At 44.4% G+C, this 23,661-nt stretch overlaps 2 protein-coding genes across 2 annotated transcripts; one reads left to right on the forward strand and one right to left on the reverse strand.

The window, feature by feature from the left end:
* The first annotated feature begins 10,183 nt into the window (after positions 1-10,183).
* LOC127299285 (uncharacterized) lies at positions 10,184-18,331 on the forward strand. Its single transcript, XM_051329230.2, has 23 exons — positions 10,184-10,539; positions 11,804-11,883; positions 11,971-12,057; positions 12,131-12,181; positions 12,267-12,384; positions 12,466-12,522; positions 13,227-13,291; positions 13,421-13,504; positions 13,811-13,861; positions 13,945-14,007; positions 14,127-14,173; positions 14,512-14,581; positions 14,664-14,726; positions 15,075-15,164; positions 16,265-16,303; positions 16,391-16,540; positions 16,616-16,693; positions 16,767-16,852; positions 17,287-17,335; positions 17,438-17,518; positions 17,597-17,690; positions 17,814-17,910; positions 18,006-18,331. The coding sequence occupies exons 1-22, from the start codon at positions 10,194-10,196 to the stop codon at positions 17,888-17,890; spliced, it is 1,926 nt and encodes a 641-aa protein (XP_051185190.1). The 5' UTR covers positions 10,184-10,193; the 3' UTR covers positions 17,891-17,910; positions 18,006-18,331.
* Positions 18,332-18,512: 181 nt separating this feature from the next.
* On the reverse strand, positions 18,513-22,717 carry LOC127299284 (calmodulin-binding protein 60 C). Its single transcript, XM_071819895.1, has 12 exons — positions 22,500-22,717; positions 22,331-22,388; positions 22,115-22,152; positions 21,012-21,105; positions 20,863-20,912; positions 20,185-20,696; positions 19,899-20,062; positions 19,592-19,798; positions 19,359-19,512; positions 19,162-19,248; positions 18,964-19,056; positions 18,513-18,846 (listed from the first exon to the last, which is right to left on the reverse strand). The coding sequence occupies exons 1-12, from the start codon at positions 22,700-22,702 to the stop codon at positions 18,647-18,649; spliced, it is 1,860 nt and encodes a 619-aa protein (XP_071675996.1). The 5' UTR covers positions 22,703-22,717; the 3' UTR covers positions 18,513-18,646.
* Between the last annotated feature and the right edge of the window lie 944 nt (positions 22,718-23,661).

Below are 23,661 nucleotides of genomic sequence, written 5' to 3' on the forward strand. Positions count from 1 at the left end.
GGGTTTCATACAGGCAGTCCGGCTCTGATACCAAAACCTGTGGGGAACCCCCTGGAGGTCGTAGGCTAGACAAACCCAGATCTCCATCTGGCATAAGCCTAACCTAGATCTCTAGGGCCTACAGGGTGAGAATCGGTAACACAACAGTGACTCTACGACTCAAAGAGTAATACAAGCTCATAACTGAGCAAAGAACCAAAGTATTACAAGCATAGGTCACTGACCTGAAAATTCATCAATCAACGGAAGCGAAGTTATGCTATTCTAAATAGCAAGATAGCAAAAGGCCTAAGAGGCCAGGAGCATAACGGCGACGTCCCAGCCCATAGATTCCAGGCTGCCACCTGGGAATCCCAAGCTACTCGTCAATGTCGACCTAGAAACCTTCATCTGTTGGAGTGACTTCGTCTGAAACAAAGCATGCAAAGCTGAGTACAGGGACTCAGCAAGACTTAGTACAACCTTTTAGCAAAGCTGGTATGCGAGGCTTTATGTGGAGCTTATTTTGCGGAAAGCCAGTTTTCCTTTGTAAACAAGAGGGAGCAGAAGCTCGTCTACTCAGAATATTTTAAAAGGGGATAAGAGAGCGATATCTCTAGCTCTACTGATCATCATATTGAATCCACCGAGATCTTCATCATCACCTGAACCTATCACCTAGGATCACCCCTCGACACCCTGAGAAGGGATCCTTATCACACATTGACATCAAGTTTTACGATTAGGTTCATGTTGTCTATGATCATCACGTCCTTTCCCAAGTCGTCCGTAACCGTGGACACGGCTTTTCGAAAAGATTTACCCTGCAGGGGTGTACAACTTTACCCACACGCGCCGACCGACTCTTAACGCCACATGATTAACACACTTCCTTGGTGTGCCGGCAGAGGGTGGTCGACCAAAACCTTTCCCTTGCTTCGCCTATTCCATGAGTCAAACTAACTGGGGAACTCCGTCATCGTAGGTAGCCACTCTCCGAGGCGGTCCCGGTCATTGTGTGCAGGGGATCCAGTTCAATGCCTCCAGCATCCTTCACCCCGGCCACGCCCTGTATGATGCACCTTTGAAAACCTTTTCCACGCCTTCGCCATGCAGAATGCCAAATGGAACTCACAAACTAATTGACTCATGGGTAAGCTAGGCAAGTTCGGGCCAAGGGGTTCCCATGGGCCCCGTGTGGCTGTACGCTCAGTCTTGGTTCCAGAGGCAAGAACTCAGGTCCTAGTATCGGCGAGAACGAGTCAAATCACCACATCCCCATGTGGCGGCCCATCCAAGCCTTTAAGCATGTTTAATTATCATCACTGATCGTACCACGTCATCCTGCCATACTAGGTTCATTCGCAGCTCTGATTCACCAACCGGATGGATCATAATTCGTCAACTAAGCATGGCTAAGCATATTCGATATAACGGCTCTAGCGATGCACACATAGCTCAAACCTAGTCTTGCTGGGAGCAGTGGATCAGAGTATTTAGGCTACAAGGATGGTAAATGCAACACACATAGGATAACTATATCTGCCGATAAAACATATTGGAATCGTATGCAATATGTAGGAACCAGAAGTAAAAGCATTTCGAAATCATAATATGAACCAGGCTAGGGCTTGCCTTTGTCCCTGACAAACCGATATGGATCTTCGGAGATCCCATGCTTGACTTGTTCGTCGATGGCCAAGTATTGGCATGTGTCGTTGTCGATCTTCATCGTCTTGGGCACTTGCTCTATCGATCGCGAAGAAGCAAACACCGGAAAGGTAGAACAACAATCAACACATGGCATTGATGCAATGCACATACAAGGATGATGACATGACATGTTAATTAGGTACTGAAATAACCCTAAGACATCATCAATTTAACTGGGGTTCGACGGGACTAGGGTTAACAGTTCCGGAACCTCAGAAGGGGTACAATTAGTTCTTCTAAAACAACTAGGGTTCAAAGTTGTTTAACAATGCATGATTTTGTAACCAAAATGTAGATCTCATTTTTCTGAAAATTTTGATATATTATACATATTTTTCTGATTTAAAATGAATAAGTTATGAATTTTACAAGTTTTATTCATTTTAAATCATTTCTGAAAATTATGGAAAATAATAAAATCCTGACAGACTGGACCCACATGTCATAGTTTTAATCATTTCCTAAATATTTACGAAAATAATTAAAAACCTGACAACGGGCCCCACCTGTCATGGATTTTTCATTTACCAAAATGAATTTCAGAAAACAATTAAAGAAAAAGAAAAGGCTGCGGGGCCCACGGGGTCAACCGCCGGTGGTCAACTCCGGCGGCCGGCGCCGGTGACCAAAGCGCGGCGGCGCTAGAGGGCGCACCAGGGCGCGCGGGCGGGCGCGTTCGACGCGGGCGACCACGGCGAGTCGCACGGTGGCCGCGCGGCGTTAGCGCAGAGGTGGCCGGACGACGCCGCGGCGGCGAGCAGCCGCGGCGGTGCACGGCGGCGCGCGACGCGGGCCAAACCGGAGGGCCACGGAGACGAGCGAGAGGTTAAGGGGAACCAGGAGCTCACCATGAAGCCGTAGGGCTTGTCGGCGAGGGCGGAGATGGCCGGTAGCGACGGATTTGGCGGTGGCCGGAGCTCGGGCCGGCGAGCTCGTCGGGGTCGTTTCAGAGCGCCCCGATTCGATTCCGCTCACAGGAAGAACGAGGAGACGACGGCAGAGCTCGAGGGCTTCACGGCAGGGCACGGGGAAGCGAGGAACGGCGGCGCTACGCGGATGCCGGCGAGGTAGGGTTTCGGGGAGGAGGCAGAGAGAGCGAGGGAGAGGAAGATTGGGCGGCCTAGGGTTGTTGTGGCGGCGCAGGAGGGTCTTGTAGGCCGCCGGGGGCGGCGGCGGGCATCTCCACGCGGCCACGGCATCGGGCGGCCGGCAGCTCGCCACCGAGCTGCTTGGAGGCGCGGGGAAGACGAAGACTTTGCAGAAAACCCCCTGGGTTTTCTGCTGGGCTGAGCTGGGCCACTGCTGGGCTGCGCAGGGAGAGGAGGGGAGAGAGGAGATGGGCTGCTGGCCCAGAACAGAGGGGTTTTCTTCTTCTCTTTTCCCAAATTCTGTTTTTGTTTTAGATTTTCAAATTCTTGTGCATTTTGAAATATATTTGAAACTTCAAACTTTTGAAATGTTTGAGCAATTGAATTTGAGAGAGATTCAAACCAACATTAGGGTTTTCGAAATTCACTTCCATGCATTTTTCTCGGGAAATCATGATGCTCATGAGATGATGCACAAATAACCCTAATCTAGGTTTAGCAAAAACAGGGATGTTACATTAACTTAGTGAAATAGTTTATATGAAGGTCTAGTTTGTTCCAAGGGCTAGTTTCGTTGATTTCAACCTGACGTTGGGGCTCGAGATGGTGATTTAGGGCGGTCGTTGGAGGCGGCGATGAGGTGGAACGATTTATATATTTTCCTTTTCACTGACTATTCTTTTGCCACACAGAAAGCACTCAAATTTGGGTGGGTTGTTTTGCCTGATTTTATAGACAAGTTAATTGTGCTAGTGTAAATTTGAAGGGTGCTCTTCTAACAATATAACCATGGGCTCTCCCCATGAGATATCATACTTAAATTTGAAGGGTGCCACATGCACACCAGGTTATATTATATTACTAGATTTAGATGTGCGCCTTGGCGCATGACCCCGTGAAATTTACATCAATTAACATTTTGTATTAAAATAAGAAAAATCAAAATAGGAAAATGTATTACAGTAACACCCTACTATAAATGTCATGGTAAATAGCACAATATACAATCAGATGGAGTAGCTACGTTCGGTGGTACGTACATTCACGTGAAGGTATGAACTTAATGAAAACAACAAATACCTCTCTTTGATTGTTACACCGGATGGGGAAAGCTGAAAGAACTAAAGAGTAGCCCAAAATCAAGAATAGGAAAACCCAAAAGCAATGCTCCTAGCAGCAACATCAGCCATCGCTTATTACACATAGGCCAAGTCTTTTTTTCATAGACATAGATACGTTCAGGAACTTACAAAGTCTTGCTCCAGGCAGGTAGGTGAAGCACATACTTACTACTAATAATAAGAGCAGAGGATTCACACAGGATCACACAATGAACCAAAGTGCATAAGTAGCTGCCAATAGAGTGAACGAAAAGCAGGTGCATAGAGCTAATGTCACCGAAGGGTAGAACAGCCATCCAGACAACACGCACAAGAGAACTGTTGCAGCAGGAAACTGGTTCGTATGTACACGACCACTACAAAAGGGAGTGACATAACCCTCAAATCCCATGGTAGGTAAGGCCTCCGTCGCCTAGAGGCACCACTTCTAAAAATCGAACCATGAAGCAATTAGCGGTAAATTCCAGGTTGCAACAGACATATGCTAAGCAACACAAATTAGCATATACCAAACTATTGATTTATCTCTCATTGTTCTGGTGGCCAGTGTTGTGCACACTGAAATGTGCTAGATACAATGAAGCGAGATAAGTTTCAAGAAATAAAAAGTGCTCTAATTAACTACTTCTTATGAGGTGATTCGTTCATTAGAACTTAAAAAGGGTATAGAAGCATTCTCCTACATATTGTTTTCTTTACCGGCGACGCGTACATCATGTAGATAATTAACCAGAAATCTAAGAACATAGTTGCTGGTAAATCACCTAAACAATCTAGAGATAGGAAGGGACCGGAAAAATCAGCCAAAGGAGCACATGCTGGGCAATTCAAAGGATTATACCTGTCTCTCTAGGTCAGACCTTCTTCTTCTTTCCCACTCCATCCGGCTGAGGCCACTGCTGGTTGCGCCTACGGGCAATCAACAGTAAACCGTAATCAGCACACGTCAGGAAAAAATATTGCAGGCGCCTACTACAACAAAGATTGAGCAAGCACTACAAATAGGTCAAGACGCATAGCTTTGTAGAACCAAGGACTTGTGCAACCAACAAGTCAAAAGCCGTGTAGATTCATCTCATATCTAAGCGATCACAGAAACAAATGAGGAAGACTAATGTAGAAAATATAACTGCGGACAGAAACATGGAATGTGTCATAGGCAATCTAGACAGAACCAACTCCAAGAGCCTCATGAAACAACCATATGATTATAGGTCACACCCTTTCTATAATTAGAGGATGCATTCTGTGAAACCTACATAGAAAATTCAATACCACAGGAAGTTAGCCTGTGGGGACATGCGGATACTAAATACAAAATACTACCTCATGTGTACTGAGAGACGAAGAATGCCACACCTTTCATGTTACATCAATACAACATATGTTCTAGGACGGCTAGCTAATGAATGAGATCCTCTCATTGTCCCCAATTTACCTATTTGCTACAATCCACATTTTGTGCTATAAGAGTAGGAAATGGAAAGCTCAAAGAAACTAACTGGGGAGGATGCATCCTAAAAGAATAGCACGATACCTAAACCGACACCAACCCTAAGATAGCAATGACTTCTATAAGCTTCACCACGCGACACAAAGAAGGTTGTTGCAACTTTGTAAACAAGACAACTAATACCCACAATTTCGAGATGAACACTACAGTTTATTAAATAACCACTACAAGGGCCAACACGAATCAAATACTCACCGTAGAAGTAGGCATGTAAGAAGAAGCCGGAGCATCCAAAATATCAGTGGCAGTGGCTGCAGAGGTGCCCTGAGCAGACATGACAGTCTGAGCCAAAGTCAGACCATCACTACTTACAGGAACACCTTTGCCTCTAATCCTCTTTAAATATAGCTTCGAGCAATCTGGACCTTCTGTAACATACTTGAACAAGTAGTTCATCACCTGATCTTTGTTGCACCACTCAACATTCATGTGGCCCTGGTATTTTTTGAACATTGCAAAATTATAAGGTACGGTCCACTGGTTGTTAAGCCATTTGCCATTTGCAAACACACGACGACCATTATCACGACGCACACGAAAGCAGGGGAAAACCCAGAGGGCGCACTTTTATCAGGAACATGGCAATATCATTCAGTAAAAAAAATGCATCTAAACACAACAGATAAACAAGCGCTGATACCAAACGGGCAGAGATCGGTACCTGAGAAAGGAATCCCAGCAAAAACTCACAATACCAAATAACCTGAAGCACACAATAAAGGTGAAGAATAACACAGTAAGAATCTTGCACACACCTGCACATTCCGTGCTACTTCAGACTTGTATGGCTATATACAAGGTTCCTTTGGATTCCATCTGAAATAAGCTAAATGATATTTTTAGATGGTACACTAACTAACTGACGTTGGGTAAAATTAGATCTGCGGTTAATTGGTTGTAGAAGTTACATGGCTGAAGCACACTGCAACATAAAGAGCTATTTTCTGCACCGTAATTACATAAGAAAACCAAGAACAAATCACCTCTAGACAGTATGATGTTAGAAACCCTCGTATGATGTTAGAAATCCTCTCCGGCAAAAAACTAATATAAAGTAGAACTTTTGTTACTCCCTGTCCTTCTACAGGAGCCTCATTGGGGAATAGATATTTGTTGAATGGACTAATCAGGTGTGATTTGTTAATCTGAAGACAGGTTCAAACACACACGTTTTTTGCAGGGCTGGAAGATACAGGGAAGAGCAGGATGGGCTCACCACGAGACGAATCGAACAACAGGCCAAACGAAGCAGCCGCGGGCACCAGACGCGGCAATCCCAGCAGACGGACGACCTGCGAAGAGAGGAGAAAATGAGGAGTTGCGGCTGGTCGTCCAGACAATTCAAATTATGCTAAAACCACGCAAACCACTCTAATCATGAAAGCACGATAAAAATTTTATAGGATAACTGCACAGTTTACCACCAAATTGCCTCACTTTTGCTAATTTGTACAGACATCCTGACTTTTCAGAAGGTGAGACAAACATGGGTAAGACCACACAAAACACTTTAAATTTCATAGGTCTGATGCCATATGAAAGTTTACTTTCTCACGAGTATCACATATACATATATCGTAGTTTACCTAATAATTGCCTCACTGTTGCTATTTTTTTTAGACAACGTGACTTTTCAGAAATTCATACAGCATCTACTCGCTGAGTATGCACGGAACATTTATGCAGAAATTTCCATATGCATAACCTCAGATAAGCAAAACAAATCAGTCTATGTTCAGTTTGACAAAAGAATGTAGAAACGAGCAGCAATGATCCTGGTTAGGGAATTTATCAGTGTAGGAGCAAATTTTAACAGAGATGATCCATAAAAAGAGTAAACAATTAGTTATGTTCTAGAAATTGAGAACTATACACCAATGTAAATTATTATGAATGCATATCAATGTCACCTGTAATCACTGAGAGCATATACCACGGGCTCGGCAGGGCAGAGACCAGTCCTGGCGGGTTGCTAATGAGAAGCACAAATGACAGCAAAAAAAGGTATGGTCACGCATAGCTGAAGAGTGACATGGGTTTTGTCTTGAAGACAGCAGATACATGAAAAGGAAGCATGCCAATGGATTTGTGTCTAAGAAGACCTATATATACATAAAATTTTATGTAGCTAAATATTTTGTAAATTAGCATATATGTTCTAAACAGAGCATGCTTCAAGAAGAATTATGTTTCTTATACAATAATGGGAGTATGCCGTAGTATGAATTTTCTTAGAAAGCAAAGCTAATAAGAAAATCAGAATTGGAGATACTAAAATATACAACCCAACAAAACTGGAAAGCTTCATTATTATGATTCCTACAGGTTATTGGCATTATTTACTTTTCTGCAAGGAAGATTATAGACAACGTTCAAGAACCTGTATTATCTTCTCTTTCATTGTTCGAGCTGAAGCAAATTTGTTAGATTCGATCAACGTCTAGATCAAGGAGGTTGGTTCTCTTGACCAGTCAGCTACACTGAACGCACATGGTTATTCACAAGCAGAGTAAACGTGATAACCAGATACATGATAGGTTGATTCGAATTGTAGCACTAATCTAGGAGCAACCTGGCTGGCTCTTTTTTAATCTGCTTCAGCTCGATTCCTAATACAGGGTTGGGGTAATTCATGTTCTAGAATATTATGTATGCATAGGTTCAAGGAGACATCTTAACAATAGTACAAACCAAACTGTGTATGGTACCCGATCTTGCCAGCAAACTGTATACATCTATGGCATAACCAATCTAAAGAATACATAATAAATGGAAGTGGATATTCAGCAGCAGCAAGATTGCTTTCAAACGGATGCAGTATTCGGAAAAAAAAAAGTCATCTAACAGAACGTGATTCCAAAACATCTCTTCAGATCCTAAATCTTACCCCTAGCACAACAGAATCCTAAATCTACCAGAGAAATAGCAACAGCCTTTGGGCAGCAACCTCAACGGGGCGACGACCTGCGACAAGCACCAAACCAAAAAGAAGATATCTGAAATAAATCAAAAAGAAATATCTGAAAAAACCAAAAGAAGAGAAAGTACAAAACGAAACACCAACAGAACACGGAAATGACAAGAAAATGACGAGATCTGAGACAGAGACAAAGATGGAAGAAACAAATAAAAAGAGAAGCCACAAAGAAGCCAAATTTCATGGGAAAGGAATCGGGCATCACAGATCTGGATGAATCCAAAAGCGGCCAATAGAAAACAGATCTGGGAAGAAAGGATGATACACTACTTCATCTCTGTGGGCACGGCCAAGAAGAGAAAAGAAGAGGCAAGAACAAAACCGATAAACAGATGAACGGGATTTGCAAACTGAAAAAAAAACTCTTAGGCAGAGCCGAATCCCCACTGGTGAAACAGCTGCTGACCTTAACCAAATCCTGGATAGAACGCCATCATGGGTATCACCGGCCAGCGCCACTGGCATGGAGCGAGTGGAAGGCGCGGATGTCTACTGATCTGCAACCGTAGCGACCAAACGGGAGAGATGAGGAAGCGAGAACGGCGAGGGCTAAGAACAAACTCCAAAAAAGAATCCCAAATCCATCGGCACGAAATCAGCGGAGGAACCCAAAAATAAATCCCGAATCAATCGGCACGAAATCAACGAAGGAACGATTCGCTTGCACGGAGATCAGCCGAACCCCAACACCGGTCGCGCGCTTCAGGAGAGGGGAAGAGACGAAGCTCACCTCAACCGAACTCACGGTAGGACGTCGCTATGGAGCAACGCCGCCGGCCGTCGACGATGCCGAGAAAGCGGTTGGCACGGACGACGGCGGACGGTGGATGTACGGCGCAGCGACCGGGCGGACGAGACGAGGAGGAGAGGGCAGCGTGGGCGAAGCGAGAGCGGCGCGGCGGGGAAGTGTGGTGGGTGTACAGGGAGGAGCAGTGCCGGCGCACTAAAAGGAGCGGCCGCACTCACCGGCCGGGAGCTTTCTCCCAGGCAAAGTTCCTCCGTGGACAAATGCGGCGGCGACAACGGGACGAGCGCACCCACCGGCCGAAACGGCGCGTGAGGAAATCTCCAACTTACCCCCGGTAGTGGAGATATTTGGAAGGGGTCGACATCAAACTCGACCAGAACAAAAAAAAAACTCGACCAGAACAAATCCTACCCACAGCCGCCGACAGTTGGGCCCGGATGAGGGTGGGGCCCACGATCAGGGTAAGGTGGGTACGACACGGCCGTTCCATGGCTACAGCTAGCGCTGTCAAACGCCCATGTGCACGGTCCAACCAACCAGATGCGCTCGTTCTGAGGAAAAACGTGATCCACCGAACGTGCTTTCGCCCGCAGCAACCGACAGGCGGGTCCGCGCGGTTGTCGGGCCCAGACGCAGCCTGATGCGGGTAGCACACCGACGTTGCATGTTTTTTGCTAGCTGTGAAAATCAGCCCACCAACCAGCAGCCTCTCTCTTGACCAAGATCCAACGAACCAGATTGCCCAGACAAAAGAATCCAACGGCTGAGAAGCTGAAAACGCTGTGAGAAGCCCATGGGGGTGGAGCAATTATACCTTTAGATACCCGAGCATTCTTTGGGCCGGGCTGAGAAAAGCCCGACGCTAAAAAACTAGGCACATGTCTGGCCTGGGCAAAAAGCTTGAAACCCGTTGGGCCAGCGGGCCTAGCCACCTCCCTATTTCGCATGTTCGGACTATCCGAACTGGCGGGCCGGGCTACCCATGGCCCGATATGTATTATATAGACTTGTTTCGATCGAGATCACACAAAGAATCTTCCTACACAGACCAAAGATGGAGTACGTGGGCTTTGCCAGCAGAGCACTGCAAAGCCAGCCGCACAAGAAACAGAGGAGGAGCAACAGCAACAACTCCAGTTGCCAGTTCGCCACCAGAGCAGCGTCTTCCCGTCTCCGCCTCTCCAACTCTCCCGGAATATACTCCGTCCAGGCCAACCCAACCTCCCGCGCTCTCCCTTTGCCGCCGACCATGGCGGCGGCGGCGGAGGAGGGGCGGCCGGCGACCAAATACGTGCTGATTACCGGCGGGGTCGTCAGCGGCCTCGGCAAGGGCGTCACTGCCAGCAGCGTAGGCGTCGTCCTCAAGTCCTGCGGCCTCCGCGTCACCTGCATCAAGATCGGTCCGCTCCCCCTCCCTCTTCCCCTCCCCCTCCATGTTTTCTCACTTCCCGCTTTGCGCGATTCATGGCTGGGGTCTCGTGCTGGGGTTCTCGAGAAGCGCGGAGAAATTGGCGTCGGTACGCGGGGCCTTTCCTCGTCTACTGGTGGACATCTCGCTGCGAGCTTCTTATTTGTGCATTTAGAGTACCAACCCTAGAAAATCTTGCGACCTTGGGCGGGAATGCCGCTTCCTTGTGCTCCTGGTCAGACTCGGCCGGTGAAAATGCCGCATCTTTTGTGCGCCTTTCCATGATTTGGTGACAATATTATTATTTCCCCAATTTGGATGTCAGAAGAGCTTGTTGGAGATTGGGTGGTAAGGCTGGTGCCAATGCACCGCCCGACTCCCGCCCCGCCACGTCAGCTTTTCTCTCACTCTCATCCCACTCTCACCCTACTCTCACCCCATCTTGCCAATGCATGGGCTATAGTCCCCACTCTCACTTCTCTCTCCTCTCTACCGCCTCCCTCCCGCCTCCCTACCGCCCCCACTAGCACCGCTATCGCCTCCCTCTCGCCCCGCTCTCGCCTCCAACGCGGGCTATAGGCGGGCGGTACCGCCCCCTACCGCCGGGCGCCAGCGCCACCGCCCGCCGCTAGCCTCTCGCCCCTCTCCCGCCCGCCTCCCGCCCCAAGCCGGGCGATACCGCCTCCACTACCGCCCCAAGAGGCGTTCGTTTCCTTGTTCATGGTTGAAAACAAATTAAAAAATTAGATAAAAGGTTGCTCCTTTTGGGCGTTCTAGGTAGTTATAATTGATGCCTACTTGTCATGGTTATTTGGTGTGCAAAGGCTTCGTCTTTCGGGATAATCCGGGGTAATCGGTATTCGGTAGCTTATGATGCCCCACGGAGTAACTGATGTGTAAGTTCTGAAGGCCGTCATTAGTCACTACTCACCACTAGTTTGTTGTAACTTTTGGTTGTTTAAAAGGTGGCACCTTTTTGGGTTAGGGCGAGCTATTGGTCCAAGTCAGATCATTAGGGATAAACATGTGATTCTAAGTTATGTTTTAGTACTATTAGAATTGGGATGGTGCATGGTGGGTAGATAGGCTCTGGTACACTGCGGTCGATGTTTCAGCTTCTGAGTGCATTTTTCTTGTCTTGGTTGGGCTGATTTTGCTATACTTGCAGCTCCCATGTGCAGAGGTCAGCAAGTTTGTAGGTGCCACGGTTTGGATCTTTCAATAGTATTAATATCATACATTTCCTGGTTTTGTAGATCCATACTTAAATACAGATGCTGGGACTATGTCTCCCTTTGAGCATGGTGAAGTATTTGTGCTTGACGATGGTGGAGAGGTATGCCCTCTTGTGTCACATATAAATTTGTAACATTACAATTTCAGTGTTTTGTGCTATCTTGTGCCTGACGTTTGAAATTTATAGGTAGACCTGGATTTAGGAAATTATGAGCGTTTCCTGGATGTCACTCTGACGAGGGAAAATAACATTACCACTGGAAAGATTTATCAGGTGAGCATCGCCACCAGGAAAATGCTTGCTGGTTGTTACTTGAGCTTGTAAACAGTGGATGCCTTTTTTTCAGTCTGTCATTGAGAAGGAGAGAAAGGGTGACTATCTTGGAAAGACGGTCCAGGTAATTCCCTTGCGTCATTCATTGCTATAGTCACGAAATCCCCATACGACAAACTATGAAACTCTTACAATTATAATCTATTCAGGTTGTTCCTCATGTAACTGATGAAATAAAAAACTGGATACAATCAGTGTCCTCTGTTCCTGTGGATGGGCAGGCTCGTCCAGCTGATGTTTGTGTTATTGAATTGGGAGGCACTGTAGGTAGGGTTCTGGGACATTTTATGGTATAGTACTCTTGTTGTTACTCTTGCAGAAATGAAGTTGATTTATTGCTTGTTTCAGGTGATATTGAATCAATGCCATTTATTGAAGCTCTACGCCAGTTGTCATTTTCTCTTGGTACAGTTGGATTTTCTCGTTGCAATTTCAATTTTCATATCCATTGCTGCTGAGAAGTGTGTCGGTTTCCTAGGGTTCTGTGGCTAGTACCATTTCACCTAGCCCCCCTCATGTTCTGTGGCTGATTGAACCATTAGTATATACTACATACACTAATTTGTCTACACTGCCTTCCAGTTTTATGCTTAAGTGGACATCAACTGTCATGTGGAGACTACTTATGGCTACCACACAAATAGTAGGATTTGTTAGTTTCCTTTTCCTGCAAGATAGGGCTATATAGAATTCAAGATAAGTTAAGGGGAGTTTGAATAAGGAAACCTCAGATAAAGGATTTTTCATTCGGAAAGGATAGATTGGGTAGTGGGATGCTATCCCCAATTGTAAGTTTGCTAGTATCACAATAAAGGGAAAGTAATTAGTTATTCCCATCTTCCAAATCCGTTATTGTTTTAACCAGTGTTTCATGCATCATGTGCCCTGTCTCCTTCACACTTCTTCTATGCTAATCACCATCACCATCATGACTCTTCATCAAGCTCAGACCTGTGGTGCCAAGGCCTCCCACCAATCACAGCTACTCCTCTGACCCAACTCAGGCCATAGCATTCACACACAATATGCTATGAAGTCACGCATCATTTTTTTTACTTGCTAGTGGTCATACTTGGACATGTCACTCATCCTTCTTGTATATTTTGTAGGTAAGGACAATTTCTGCCTCATACATGTGAGCCTTATTCCAGTATTGGGTGTAGTTGGTGAGCAAGTAAAGAATTCTCCCTTTCTTCAATCATGATTATTCTTATCACAGCTACACTGACTTAGAGTTAATCTTGCGTTCCAGCCTTCTTTCAGGACTGGCATATAATAACATTCCTATTTCCATTTTTTGTAGAAAACTAAGCCAACACAGCACAGTGTACGGGAATTAAGGGCCTTGGGTCTGACTCCTGATCTTCTAGCATGCCGATCAGCACAGGTAATGTGAAGAATGTAGCATGTGCTATTGAGATGTGTCGTCTCCCACATTGATATCACTGATTTTAATGGCGTCAATATCATTCTCAAAGACACAAATACTAGTTATAGCTTGTTTGCTGTTGAATATGACTATCTTTTTCGTTCAATAAGGAGCTGTTTTCAAGCAGCCCTTCTAATCTTCCTCTGCTTATCCCATATACCACTTGCTGAATGCTTTTGCTGCTGTCGTTATTCACCTTTTTTTTTGTCTTTGCTGGCATTATTTCTTACCTGCAATCTGATATATGTTTAATTAAATTTTCAGCCACTAATAGGATCCGTAAAGGAGAAGCTTTCACAATTTTGTCATGTACCGGTATGCTTTCATCATAACAAATTGGAAAAATGCCATTCTATTCACAGTGTTTTGTTATTTACACTCTATCTTGTATTATTCAGGTTGAGAATATACTTGACATCCACGATGTTCCAAATATATGGCATGTTCCCCTTATTCTTAGAGTGAGTTTCTACTTTAGCTTAAGGCTTAGCGTTGACCATTTAGAGGAACCTATTGAATTGGTATGAATTGTATCAAGTCATTGCTCTGGTCCAAGATTTTTGACAGTGCTGTTTTCCAGAACCAAAAGGCGCATGATGCTATAATCAAACAACTAAACCTTGCCAGGTGAGCCAGACAGTTAATGAAAATCAATGCTTATGAATGTTGGAAAATTTTCTTTAAGATTGCATGTATGAAGTTTTATAGTTTTCTGATTACTCATATACCTTCCTAAAATATGTGCGCTGTCAACATTCCATGCATAATTAGCTTGCAGATCCCATTTTCTGATATATCTTATGTCTTCTTGTTTTATGTTGAAAAAGGTTTGTTCATTTTTGATTGGTTTGCAATTTTTTAGTTGAGATGGTAACATATTATCTTGCTTTTGGGGCATTACCAGTTTCATATTTGACATTATGGATTATGGTATATCTTAAAGCCATCATGTTTTGATTTTATAGGTCCGCTGGACCGCCTGAATTACGAGATTGGACGCAGATGGCCGAGTCATATGATAACCTCAGCAACTCTGTAAGTATTGTTTATACAGCTCTTGACTCTTTATCAATTTCCTGGCGCAGATGGTTTTTTGACGAATATTGAGGTCATGCAGGTTAAAATTGCTTTGGTTGGGAAGTACAATAATCTGACAGATTCTTACTTGTCAGTGGTGAAGGTGGGTCAGGAATCATTTTTGAATATATAAAAATGTCTTTACTAGTTTCATACAGGATTTCTCATACAAAGTCTGTGCTATACTGTTCAATTAAGCTTCCAATGATCAAAATAGTCCAATAACTAGGATTTGTGCTTGTGCCTACTGAGCAGTAACTATTCATTGAGTGCTATCTCCATGGGTGCCTCATGTAAAAACAATCAATTACTAATTTACTAGTAGTTACACAGTTACGCAACTGATGTTCTGAACTTTTATTTTCTTTCTAGTACTAGTTTTTTTTGTCTCATTTATTATATGGATACAAACATGTTTTAATTCGTGTACGCATGTCTCATTTTATTACAGGCTCTTCTACATTCCAGTGTCGCATGTTCACTGAAACCTTCTATCCAGTGGGTTGCAGCTTCAGATCTTGAAGATGCAGCTGCAACAAGTGTAAGTCATTAGCAACCCGTTATTCATTTCATAGATCCGCTACAGTACCAGAACAGTAGCCCAAATAGATCTTTTGTATGTCCTTCCATCTGTCGGCGTCCGTGCGAACAAAAATGACACAAGGGTTTGCACAAGTCTGTGTGGAAGGGAAGTCACCCTACTTCTGCTAGTGTGCTCTGTAGCTCTGACTGAGGGAGGCATCTTTGTCTGCGAGGGCCTGATGGGACGAGAGCTTTAGCAGTTTATGCTGTCTTGTATCATCAAGAGAAAGGGGGTTACAGTTGTGAGTTGCATTCCATATATGGTATGTTCATAGCTCTGTGCAGCGCAAATGATCTGAACACATTATCTGTGGGGTGATTAAGACATCCCATGGGAACCCACCTAACAGTTGGTCACTGATGTGTGGGTTGTCTCGCGGGCTGTACAGATTATCCTGGGAGGTTTACTCCTGCTTCTGGAGGCATTGACACCTTATCCCTAAGGATGTAAGTCGGATCCTGCCAATATCCCACTTGTAGTTCATTTGGAGATTTCTAGTTCAAAATTTTGGACCAGAATTTGAACTAAAATCCCCAAATGAACTACAAGTGGGATATTGGCGGGATTCCACTTGACACCTTACTTATCCTGCTTGGATGTCTTCAGGAGATGTAAAACATCAGCCTATCATCCCTCCAAAGGGAATGGTAGACCTGTAAGAGTGCCCCTGTAGGGTGAACCTATCGTTGAATGCTGTGAAGGGAGTGGCAATGCCCATGTTATCCCATGAGGCCATGAGGGTCTGGTTGCCGTTAAACTACTGGCTAGTGGGAGTATTAATTATTCACTCCAAGACAACTGGGGATATGTTTTATCTTTGGTGCCTATTAGTATCTCAGTGCTGTAGATATTGTTGTGTCTGTATGCTAGGCTACTATCTCAACATGCTTGCCATCTAAGATCATTTTATTTGCAATGACAGCATCTGTAGTGCATTTAGTATCAGTGGTCACTATAGCAATTCTATGATGCTGTGCTTGCTCATTGTGTTATTGTTGTCTGTGTGCCTTGTTCTGACATATTTTTCTTTATATTAATGCGATATACTTTTTGTACAGGCACCAGATGCCCATGCCAAATCTTGGGAAACTCTTAAGGTGAGTATGCTAATTGTCTTTGGTTCCTTTTGTGGTCATGTAAAATAGGTCTTAAAAGTTAATATTTCTTAATGCTGCAAATTTCAGGACTCCTCATGCATTTTGATACCTGGAGGATTTGGAGACCGTGGAATATCTGGGATGATATTGGCTGCAAAATATGCTCGTGAGAACAAAGTTCCGTACCTTGGCATATGCTTGGGAATGCAGATATCAGTGATTGAGATGTCTAGACATGTGCGTACTCTTCCTTTTATTATTTGCGGATCAGCTAATCTTTATGGACCAAGATGTTTACGGATAATGGTATAGGTTCTGGGCCTGGGAGATGCAGACAGTGAAGAGTTCAACACAGACACACCAGATCGTGTTGTTATGTACATGCCTGAGGTACTTTCTTGTCCATTTATGTGCAAGACAAGGAAATGATCTCCATTTAACGCTTTGACAATTTACTGTATAGGTATCAAAAACACACATGGGAAACACGATGAGGTTGGGCTGCCGGAGAACATTCTTCCGCAAACCAGACTGTCTTACATCAAAACTGTAAGGATTTTGTATCTCTTGTTAGTTGACATATATGTTTGGAGCTTTTGAATGTTATTTTGTTTGGAACATTCCACTGCTACAACCATGAAAATGTACTGTCTGCGCAGCTTGTTGTCAGGAGCTTCCGTTAACCACTATCTGGAGATTTTCTCTCCCTTCCATGATACTCCATCCATTCCAAATTATAAGATGTTTTGGATTTTTCAACGTGGAATACATACGGACTGAAATCATTGAATGGACACACTGAAATGCGTCTAGATACATACATTCAGAAAAAGCTAGAACATCTTATAATTTGAAACAGACTTATATTGTTTTGCATGTTGTAATATGACGCAAGTCATTATTGAAGATCTCCTAGTTATATACTTGGGCCTTATTACTATTCTTATTGCACCGTCTAACTTGGACCTAAATGCAAATATCAGGTATGGAAGTCCTCCACATGTAGATGAGCGCCATCGTCACAGATATGAGGTTTGCCATGACTTATAGTTATTAAATCTGTTATTTACGTGTCCATTATACCGAAATCACTTTATGATTTGAAGTGATCAAAATCTCTTCCTTTTTAAATAGGTCAATCCTACCTTTGTTCCTATGCTTGAGAAGGCAGGCCTCCAGTTTGTTGGTTGCGATGAAAGTGGAAACAGGATGGAGGTACCAATCAAACATCTCATTTCATACTTTTCTTGATTTTTTCAGTTCAAGTCTGAATCTGCTTTCACCTACGATCAGATCGTAGAGCTACAAGACCACCCATTTTACATAGGTGTTCAGTATCATCCAGAGTTCAAGTCAAGGCCTCGAAGACCGTCGCCTCCATTTACAGGTGTGCCTATTAGTTATGCATTGATGTTCGTCTGTGAATTGTTCTCCCATGAATACAGTACCATGGTCTTGCCCCTGTTCTGGTGTATCGTCGTGATATAACTGCACTGTGATTTCTATACAGGTCTGATATTGGCAGCGACTGAACACGTAAGAGCACTTGCAAATATCTCCAATGGTGGTGCTGGAGCTTCTGAGTAGTGTCATTTGCACACCACCAGGTACTGCGTTCTGAAACTTGATTATTCGTGGACGTTTTTCTCAGATACTTGGGGCCATTCCGTTTAAGGGGGATTCTATTGTGTTATTGCTCCAGATGGATATCGCCATGTACTTGTGCAGTTCAAACATCTGCTTATTGATGACGCAGTTTCCATCATACGGTCATGTACCGGGATTTACCTAAGCTGAGATATTCGCCTTTTCGTAGGAAGTAGCTAAGCTGATCGTCGTCATACAATGCTTGTTCTGAGATTACCATGCTGAACACTAGTCGATTTTTCATTGAAGGTACACTGTCTGTGTACAAGCAAAGTTTGACTTGGCCCATTTTATTAGCATGATATGCTCGCATGCGAAACTGTGGTGAAATAGATGATAACTTGTTTCGATAATTTGACATTCAAAGTTTTTCTTCTCCCAGCCAACAGTTTCAGTCTGGTGCTTTACACTTGTAGACATTCATAAACATACACACGTCAATTTTACATCGGTAGGTGAATGTGACCAACGAGCTGTGTCGTTTAAGCTGCATCACGCACCTCGTACAACATCATTGTACAAAGTTTACAGAATCAAAGAAATTTATAAAAAGAAGGGAGCATAATGCAAAATGTTTCGACAAGCTAAAACAGATTGCCAAAATGTCTTATACTGTGGGATGAAGGAAGTAAGTTACAATGGCACAAAACCATGATGGTACACGCCCTAAACTGAGCCCCAAAATGTGCATGATTGCTAAAAGCGTTCATAACCTGGTCCTTGAAACGGGTAGTCGCTAGGCTCCGCTCCAGGGAGACGATCACCATGCCATGTCGATGGTTCAGTGACAGAAGGTTGCTGCAGAACGCTATTTTGGACAGAGGTTGATGCCTCCATGGCACTGCCACCATCCATGGGCATGGGAACTTGCATCTGGCTATGGATGCACGCTTGACCTGGTCCTGGAAGGAGAGCAAAATGGATGTTCGCATGCATCAGTTTTGCTCTTTTGTCGAAAAAAATCAGCTTTGCTCTTTAGCCTACTCGCTTCGTGGCAGACATCAATTTCTCACCTTCCAAGATCCAGTCTAGCAGTTCACCATCCCACTGCGGAGGTGTGGAAAAAGCAATAGGCTGCTGCTGACTAAGTGGTGGAATTCCTTCACCTGAAACGAGGCCAAACATTTTTTTTTGGAGCAAAGAGAAGTCACTGAAATTATAAGAAACACAGAGGATAAAGAGATAAGAGGGGAAGAAGAAGCAACAACTACCTTGGTTGTAATATTGTGTGTTAACTGTGTTCTGATCACCATGAACGACATGATTGATCATCCCATCATACAACTGATTTCCGTGTACTGTGGTTCTCGAAACGACAGATTCAAGCTCGAGGGTTCAGGACATCTCAAAGCCAGAATTCAGAAAGATCAAAACATTGAAAGGGTTAGAAAACATATATGTAACCAACCTTCGAGTGCCTCATCCGGCGCAAGAATGGCTGCACCCAAAGAAGAGCGTGTGCTAGAGGGAACTTGCTCAGGAAGGTGGCCATTCATCACATAGTTAAACGGAAGGCTGTCCAATTGATCGCGCGCACACTCCTTCAACTCATACGCTAGAGCCTGCGAGGAGAAAATTATCTTCAACTCGTTCGACTTCTGAAAAATTCAGAATATTTAAATATGATCTATGAGAATGTACCTTCTTAGCCGGATCAAAATTCTCCTGTGCAGTGTAGACACCATCAAATTTTGCTCCAACGAGATCATGCACACAGTTGAGGAAGATCACCACGTTTCCCTCTATATTCTGATATGCTTTGAGATCATGCATGTCCGTGAGACAGCACTCCCTGGCATGCTTAACCATTTTCTCCCAAGAGCTACTGTGCCTCTTGATCCGGAGTATCTGTATGCATGTCAGAAATGGCGACGGCAGCATTATTCATCGTAAGAAAATAGCATCTCAACTGACAAAAAAGAAAAATACGCCAGGCGAAATTTTATACTTCTCCACGGAGCTTGTTTGCATCTTTATTCAAAGCCTTCAAGAAGTCCCGCACTGTGTAGATTTGAGCATCATTCAGCCTCTTGCGGTAAGTTCCATCTTTGGAGATTTCTTCCAGACGGTACACTTCATCGTCCAGTTCTGGAGGGTGCCTCTTCTCATTTGCTGAAGGAAACAAAGATTAAAATGAAAACTCTAACATGAGTCCAATAGCAACAAAAGAACATGCATGCTAACTAGCAGCAGCAAGCAATCTGACCGATCACATCAGCCCTATATATGTGTACCTTCATTCCTGCGATCCAGCACGGTCACCGGCTTCATGACAGCTTCACGAACTCGATCAGCGACCTTTCCATCAATGCATACTCTTGCTGCAACAATGAATTTCCTACTACGAGTTCTAGATGAACCTTCTTTGAAACGGACAGTGCCGCCGAAGGAGGCCTCCCCATTGTTCAACCACACACTGCAATCACCCCCCAACACAAACCCTTGTCCGTGCCGGCCTTGCACCACGTGGCTGTTGAACTCCTCTTCGGTCCAGCTCTCACGACCGTCGCTGCAGAAGTCACCACGGAGGACCAGCATCTCGACTTTTACCTTGGAGAGCGGGCCTTCCCTGATCATTTTGTTATCAGCATCAAAGATGCCAATCCTGATAGCTGAATTGCTCTCGGATGTGATTTTCTTCTCTGTGTAAATTGGAGTCTTCAGGTTCGGGCCATTCAGGAAACGCAGGTGAGTGTTTCTGGCGTTCGATCCACTCGCAGTGCCACTCTCCTGATACGGCTCCTGTCTGAAGAGAAAGATGAATGGTGATAAACACATGATTGAAGATTATTCGATTGGTGATATTTGAACTTAACATCCATACTACTTTGTTCCACTAGAGAAACATCAGATAGGTGCTGTAAATTACGGAAATGAAAACTACCGACCAAGCGCAATGACAGATCTGTTACCTCGGCTGTTGATCAGTATGTCGATTGGAGAGCAAACGAGACGATTTCTTCTGCAATTTTTACATGACAAATGCACCGTCGGCAACAATAATTCTATGAAATAAGGATGAACGTTTGAATAAGTTAATTTACAAGTATATCAATCTTACCACTTCAAGGATGACACCCTCCATCTTCTCCTCTAAGTTTTCCAATCTGCCATCCATCTTGTCCAATTTGCTCTCCAATTTGCTCTCAAATTTGCTGAGACAGTAGAAAAGAAACGACAGTTAAGTGTTTTGTTTACAAACAATAAATAAACAAAGCAAAATGCAAAGCTTGAATATTATCACTGAAAAGAAGAATTAAACAAGTTGAGGAAACCATGTGAATACATCAAGACACAAAAAGGATATACCTATCTGTTGCGGCATGTGTCGAATATGTGTACGGATAGTGCTACAATTGGACTTGTAATTATGCGGTAGATTACGTGTTGAAACTTGAAAGGATGTAATTAAACTCTTGTAACCTCACCTAATATATAAAGACACCGCGGGTAGCCAAAATAGACTAGACGCAAGATGTAGGTTAAACACAAGATTGAGATTTCGAGGACGGTCCGGGAGAGTATATCTAGTGACACCACACCCAATACGATACCATGATACCACTCTTTAAAATTTAAATTTGCAAGTTAAAAAACGAAATAACTTTGCGGAAGTTCACAAGACATGTGTTCCTAGAACTTACCGAACCAAATTTGAAATACACGCAGAGAAATTGAAAATATAAATCCAAAATTGAATAGTGTTGCAAAAAAGACAAAAATATAAAATAACACTATTCACATATAAATTTGTCTTTTATGTTTTTCCTTGTGTATTTGTTTGGTTATGAAAATTCAAGAGAATGTGAACACACATTGTGAACACCCAGAAATTTATTTTGGTATCTTTTTAATACTTATAAATTTGAATTTTGATAAATGGTATCATGGTATCATGGGAGGTGTAAAGAGCGTATTTTTTAAACTTGAGTGAATGGTATTTCCATCGCATGTTTTAGAATTAACTGTAACAGAAGATTCGAGAAATACAGTACAATCTAACCGGAACAAAGAAAATGAAGCTTTGCCTTGAGGCCGACCTGGAGTGCGTAAATTTCGCAGATTACCGGATATATAAAGCTAATAGATGTTTAATAACAACAACACTTGCTATATCTTTTTGAAACAAAAGTCTGCAAGAACAGCCAGAGAAAGGCTCCTTACCTCATCATAAGAGCTTGATCCTTTTGGAGCTTCTGAAGCTACACATGCATAAAGGAATAAACAAAATAAATACACAGAACAAAATCGACAGGCAGTCGTTAAATTTCATTGGCGGCAGGTGAATTACTGGTCGACAAAATCCAGCCAAAATGAGTTAAACTAAAACCAGAACGAAGTTCTCGCATGGATTCGATGATCCGAAGATTGCTAGCTCACCATGCGGACAATCTGGGACTGGGAGATCCTTTGCGACATCGTCATGCTAGTATCGTTCCTGCGATTTGCAGGTACAGAAGAATCAGAAACCAAGAAACAGAGCTCGGGGTACACCTGACCCGATGGATGGAGAAGCGGGTAGATGGGGATGGAGCCTGGAGGCGCGCACATTCGCAGAAGAAAGAGCACGACGAGCACGCTACGCCGCATCATCCGCTTCCCCGGCGACGCGGGGGTCACCGGCCAGCCGGCGGCGGAGGCGGAGGCGGAGGCTCCGGTGAAGACCCCCAAGCGCAGGCGGCGCTTCGCCGCCTCCCGACCTGCCCCTGCGCCGGCTCCCGTCAGGGCCAGGTCCCTCTTGGGCGGCGTCATGGCAGCAACGGATCTTTCCTCTCTAGGTCTGCTACCGAGTACTATCTCGGTCGGGCCGGGAAGGGAAGAAGATGGTTCTCTGGTCGGGGAAGAAGAGGAAAGAGGAAGACGAATCGGGGCGGTTCGGCTGCCTCGGCCCCTGGGTTTTATGCATGGTCCGCCATTGAGACGTAGAGCACGACGTGGAGGTGGATTGGGAATGATGTTGTCTCTCTCCTCCATGCGCGTATCGATGTACTGTAGTTGGTAGAGCTCGACGGAGACGACTGACACCCAGTCAAGTCGTCGCCATTTCACTACTTCGCTAGCTCGCCTCCCTCCGAGCGGTGGGCGGCCGGAAAGCGCGGGCTCTTTTTGTTTATTTGTTTGTTTGTTTGTTTGTTTGATTCGTTCGTGGTTTCAACGCCGCCGCAACATAGTCGACGAGACACGTACCAGAAAACCATGGTGGTGCCCTGCCCGCCATGGCGCCATGCTTCTCTCTGCTCCTGAGATTCTTTTCGTCCATCTCGTCCTGAGTTTCTTTTCTTCTCGTTCCTTTCCTTTTTTTCATGTGAAAATTCTCGTCCCTTGCACCCATGGCCATTTTGTTGTTAACCATAGTCGATGACGTCCCTGATGCAGTCTAGAAAGATGATATGATAATAGAGCAAACAAAAACACAGTCCCCAAATTTACCAGCAACATTGATATCCCAAATGCAAGCCCGTGTTCTCTTCAAATAGCGTGTGCAAGTTTCCACGCGGAGGAGGAGGGACGCCATTTTCCTGGGAAATTCACATGATCTTAAACTGTCCAAGTGAACTGCAGACGTGTCACTCCTAGCACATCTGGCTCTAAATTCAACATTACTTGTTTATCCACCGACACAGCGGGAGAGTGCACGCGTATGATTGCTGCCGAAGCGCCGTCGCGGACGGAGACGCGTACGAGAAAACTGATTGATGTCACGCTCCATG

This window comes from Lolium perenne, chromosome 5 (genome assembly GCF_019359855.2).
Source record: "Lolium perenne isolate Kyuss_39 chromosome 5, Kyuss_2.0, whole genome shotgun sequence".
NCBI classification, from domain to species: Eukaryota; Viridiplantae; Streptophyta; class Magnoliopsida; order Poales; family Poaceae; genus Lolium; species Lolium perenne.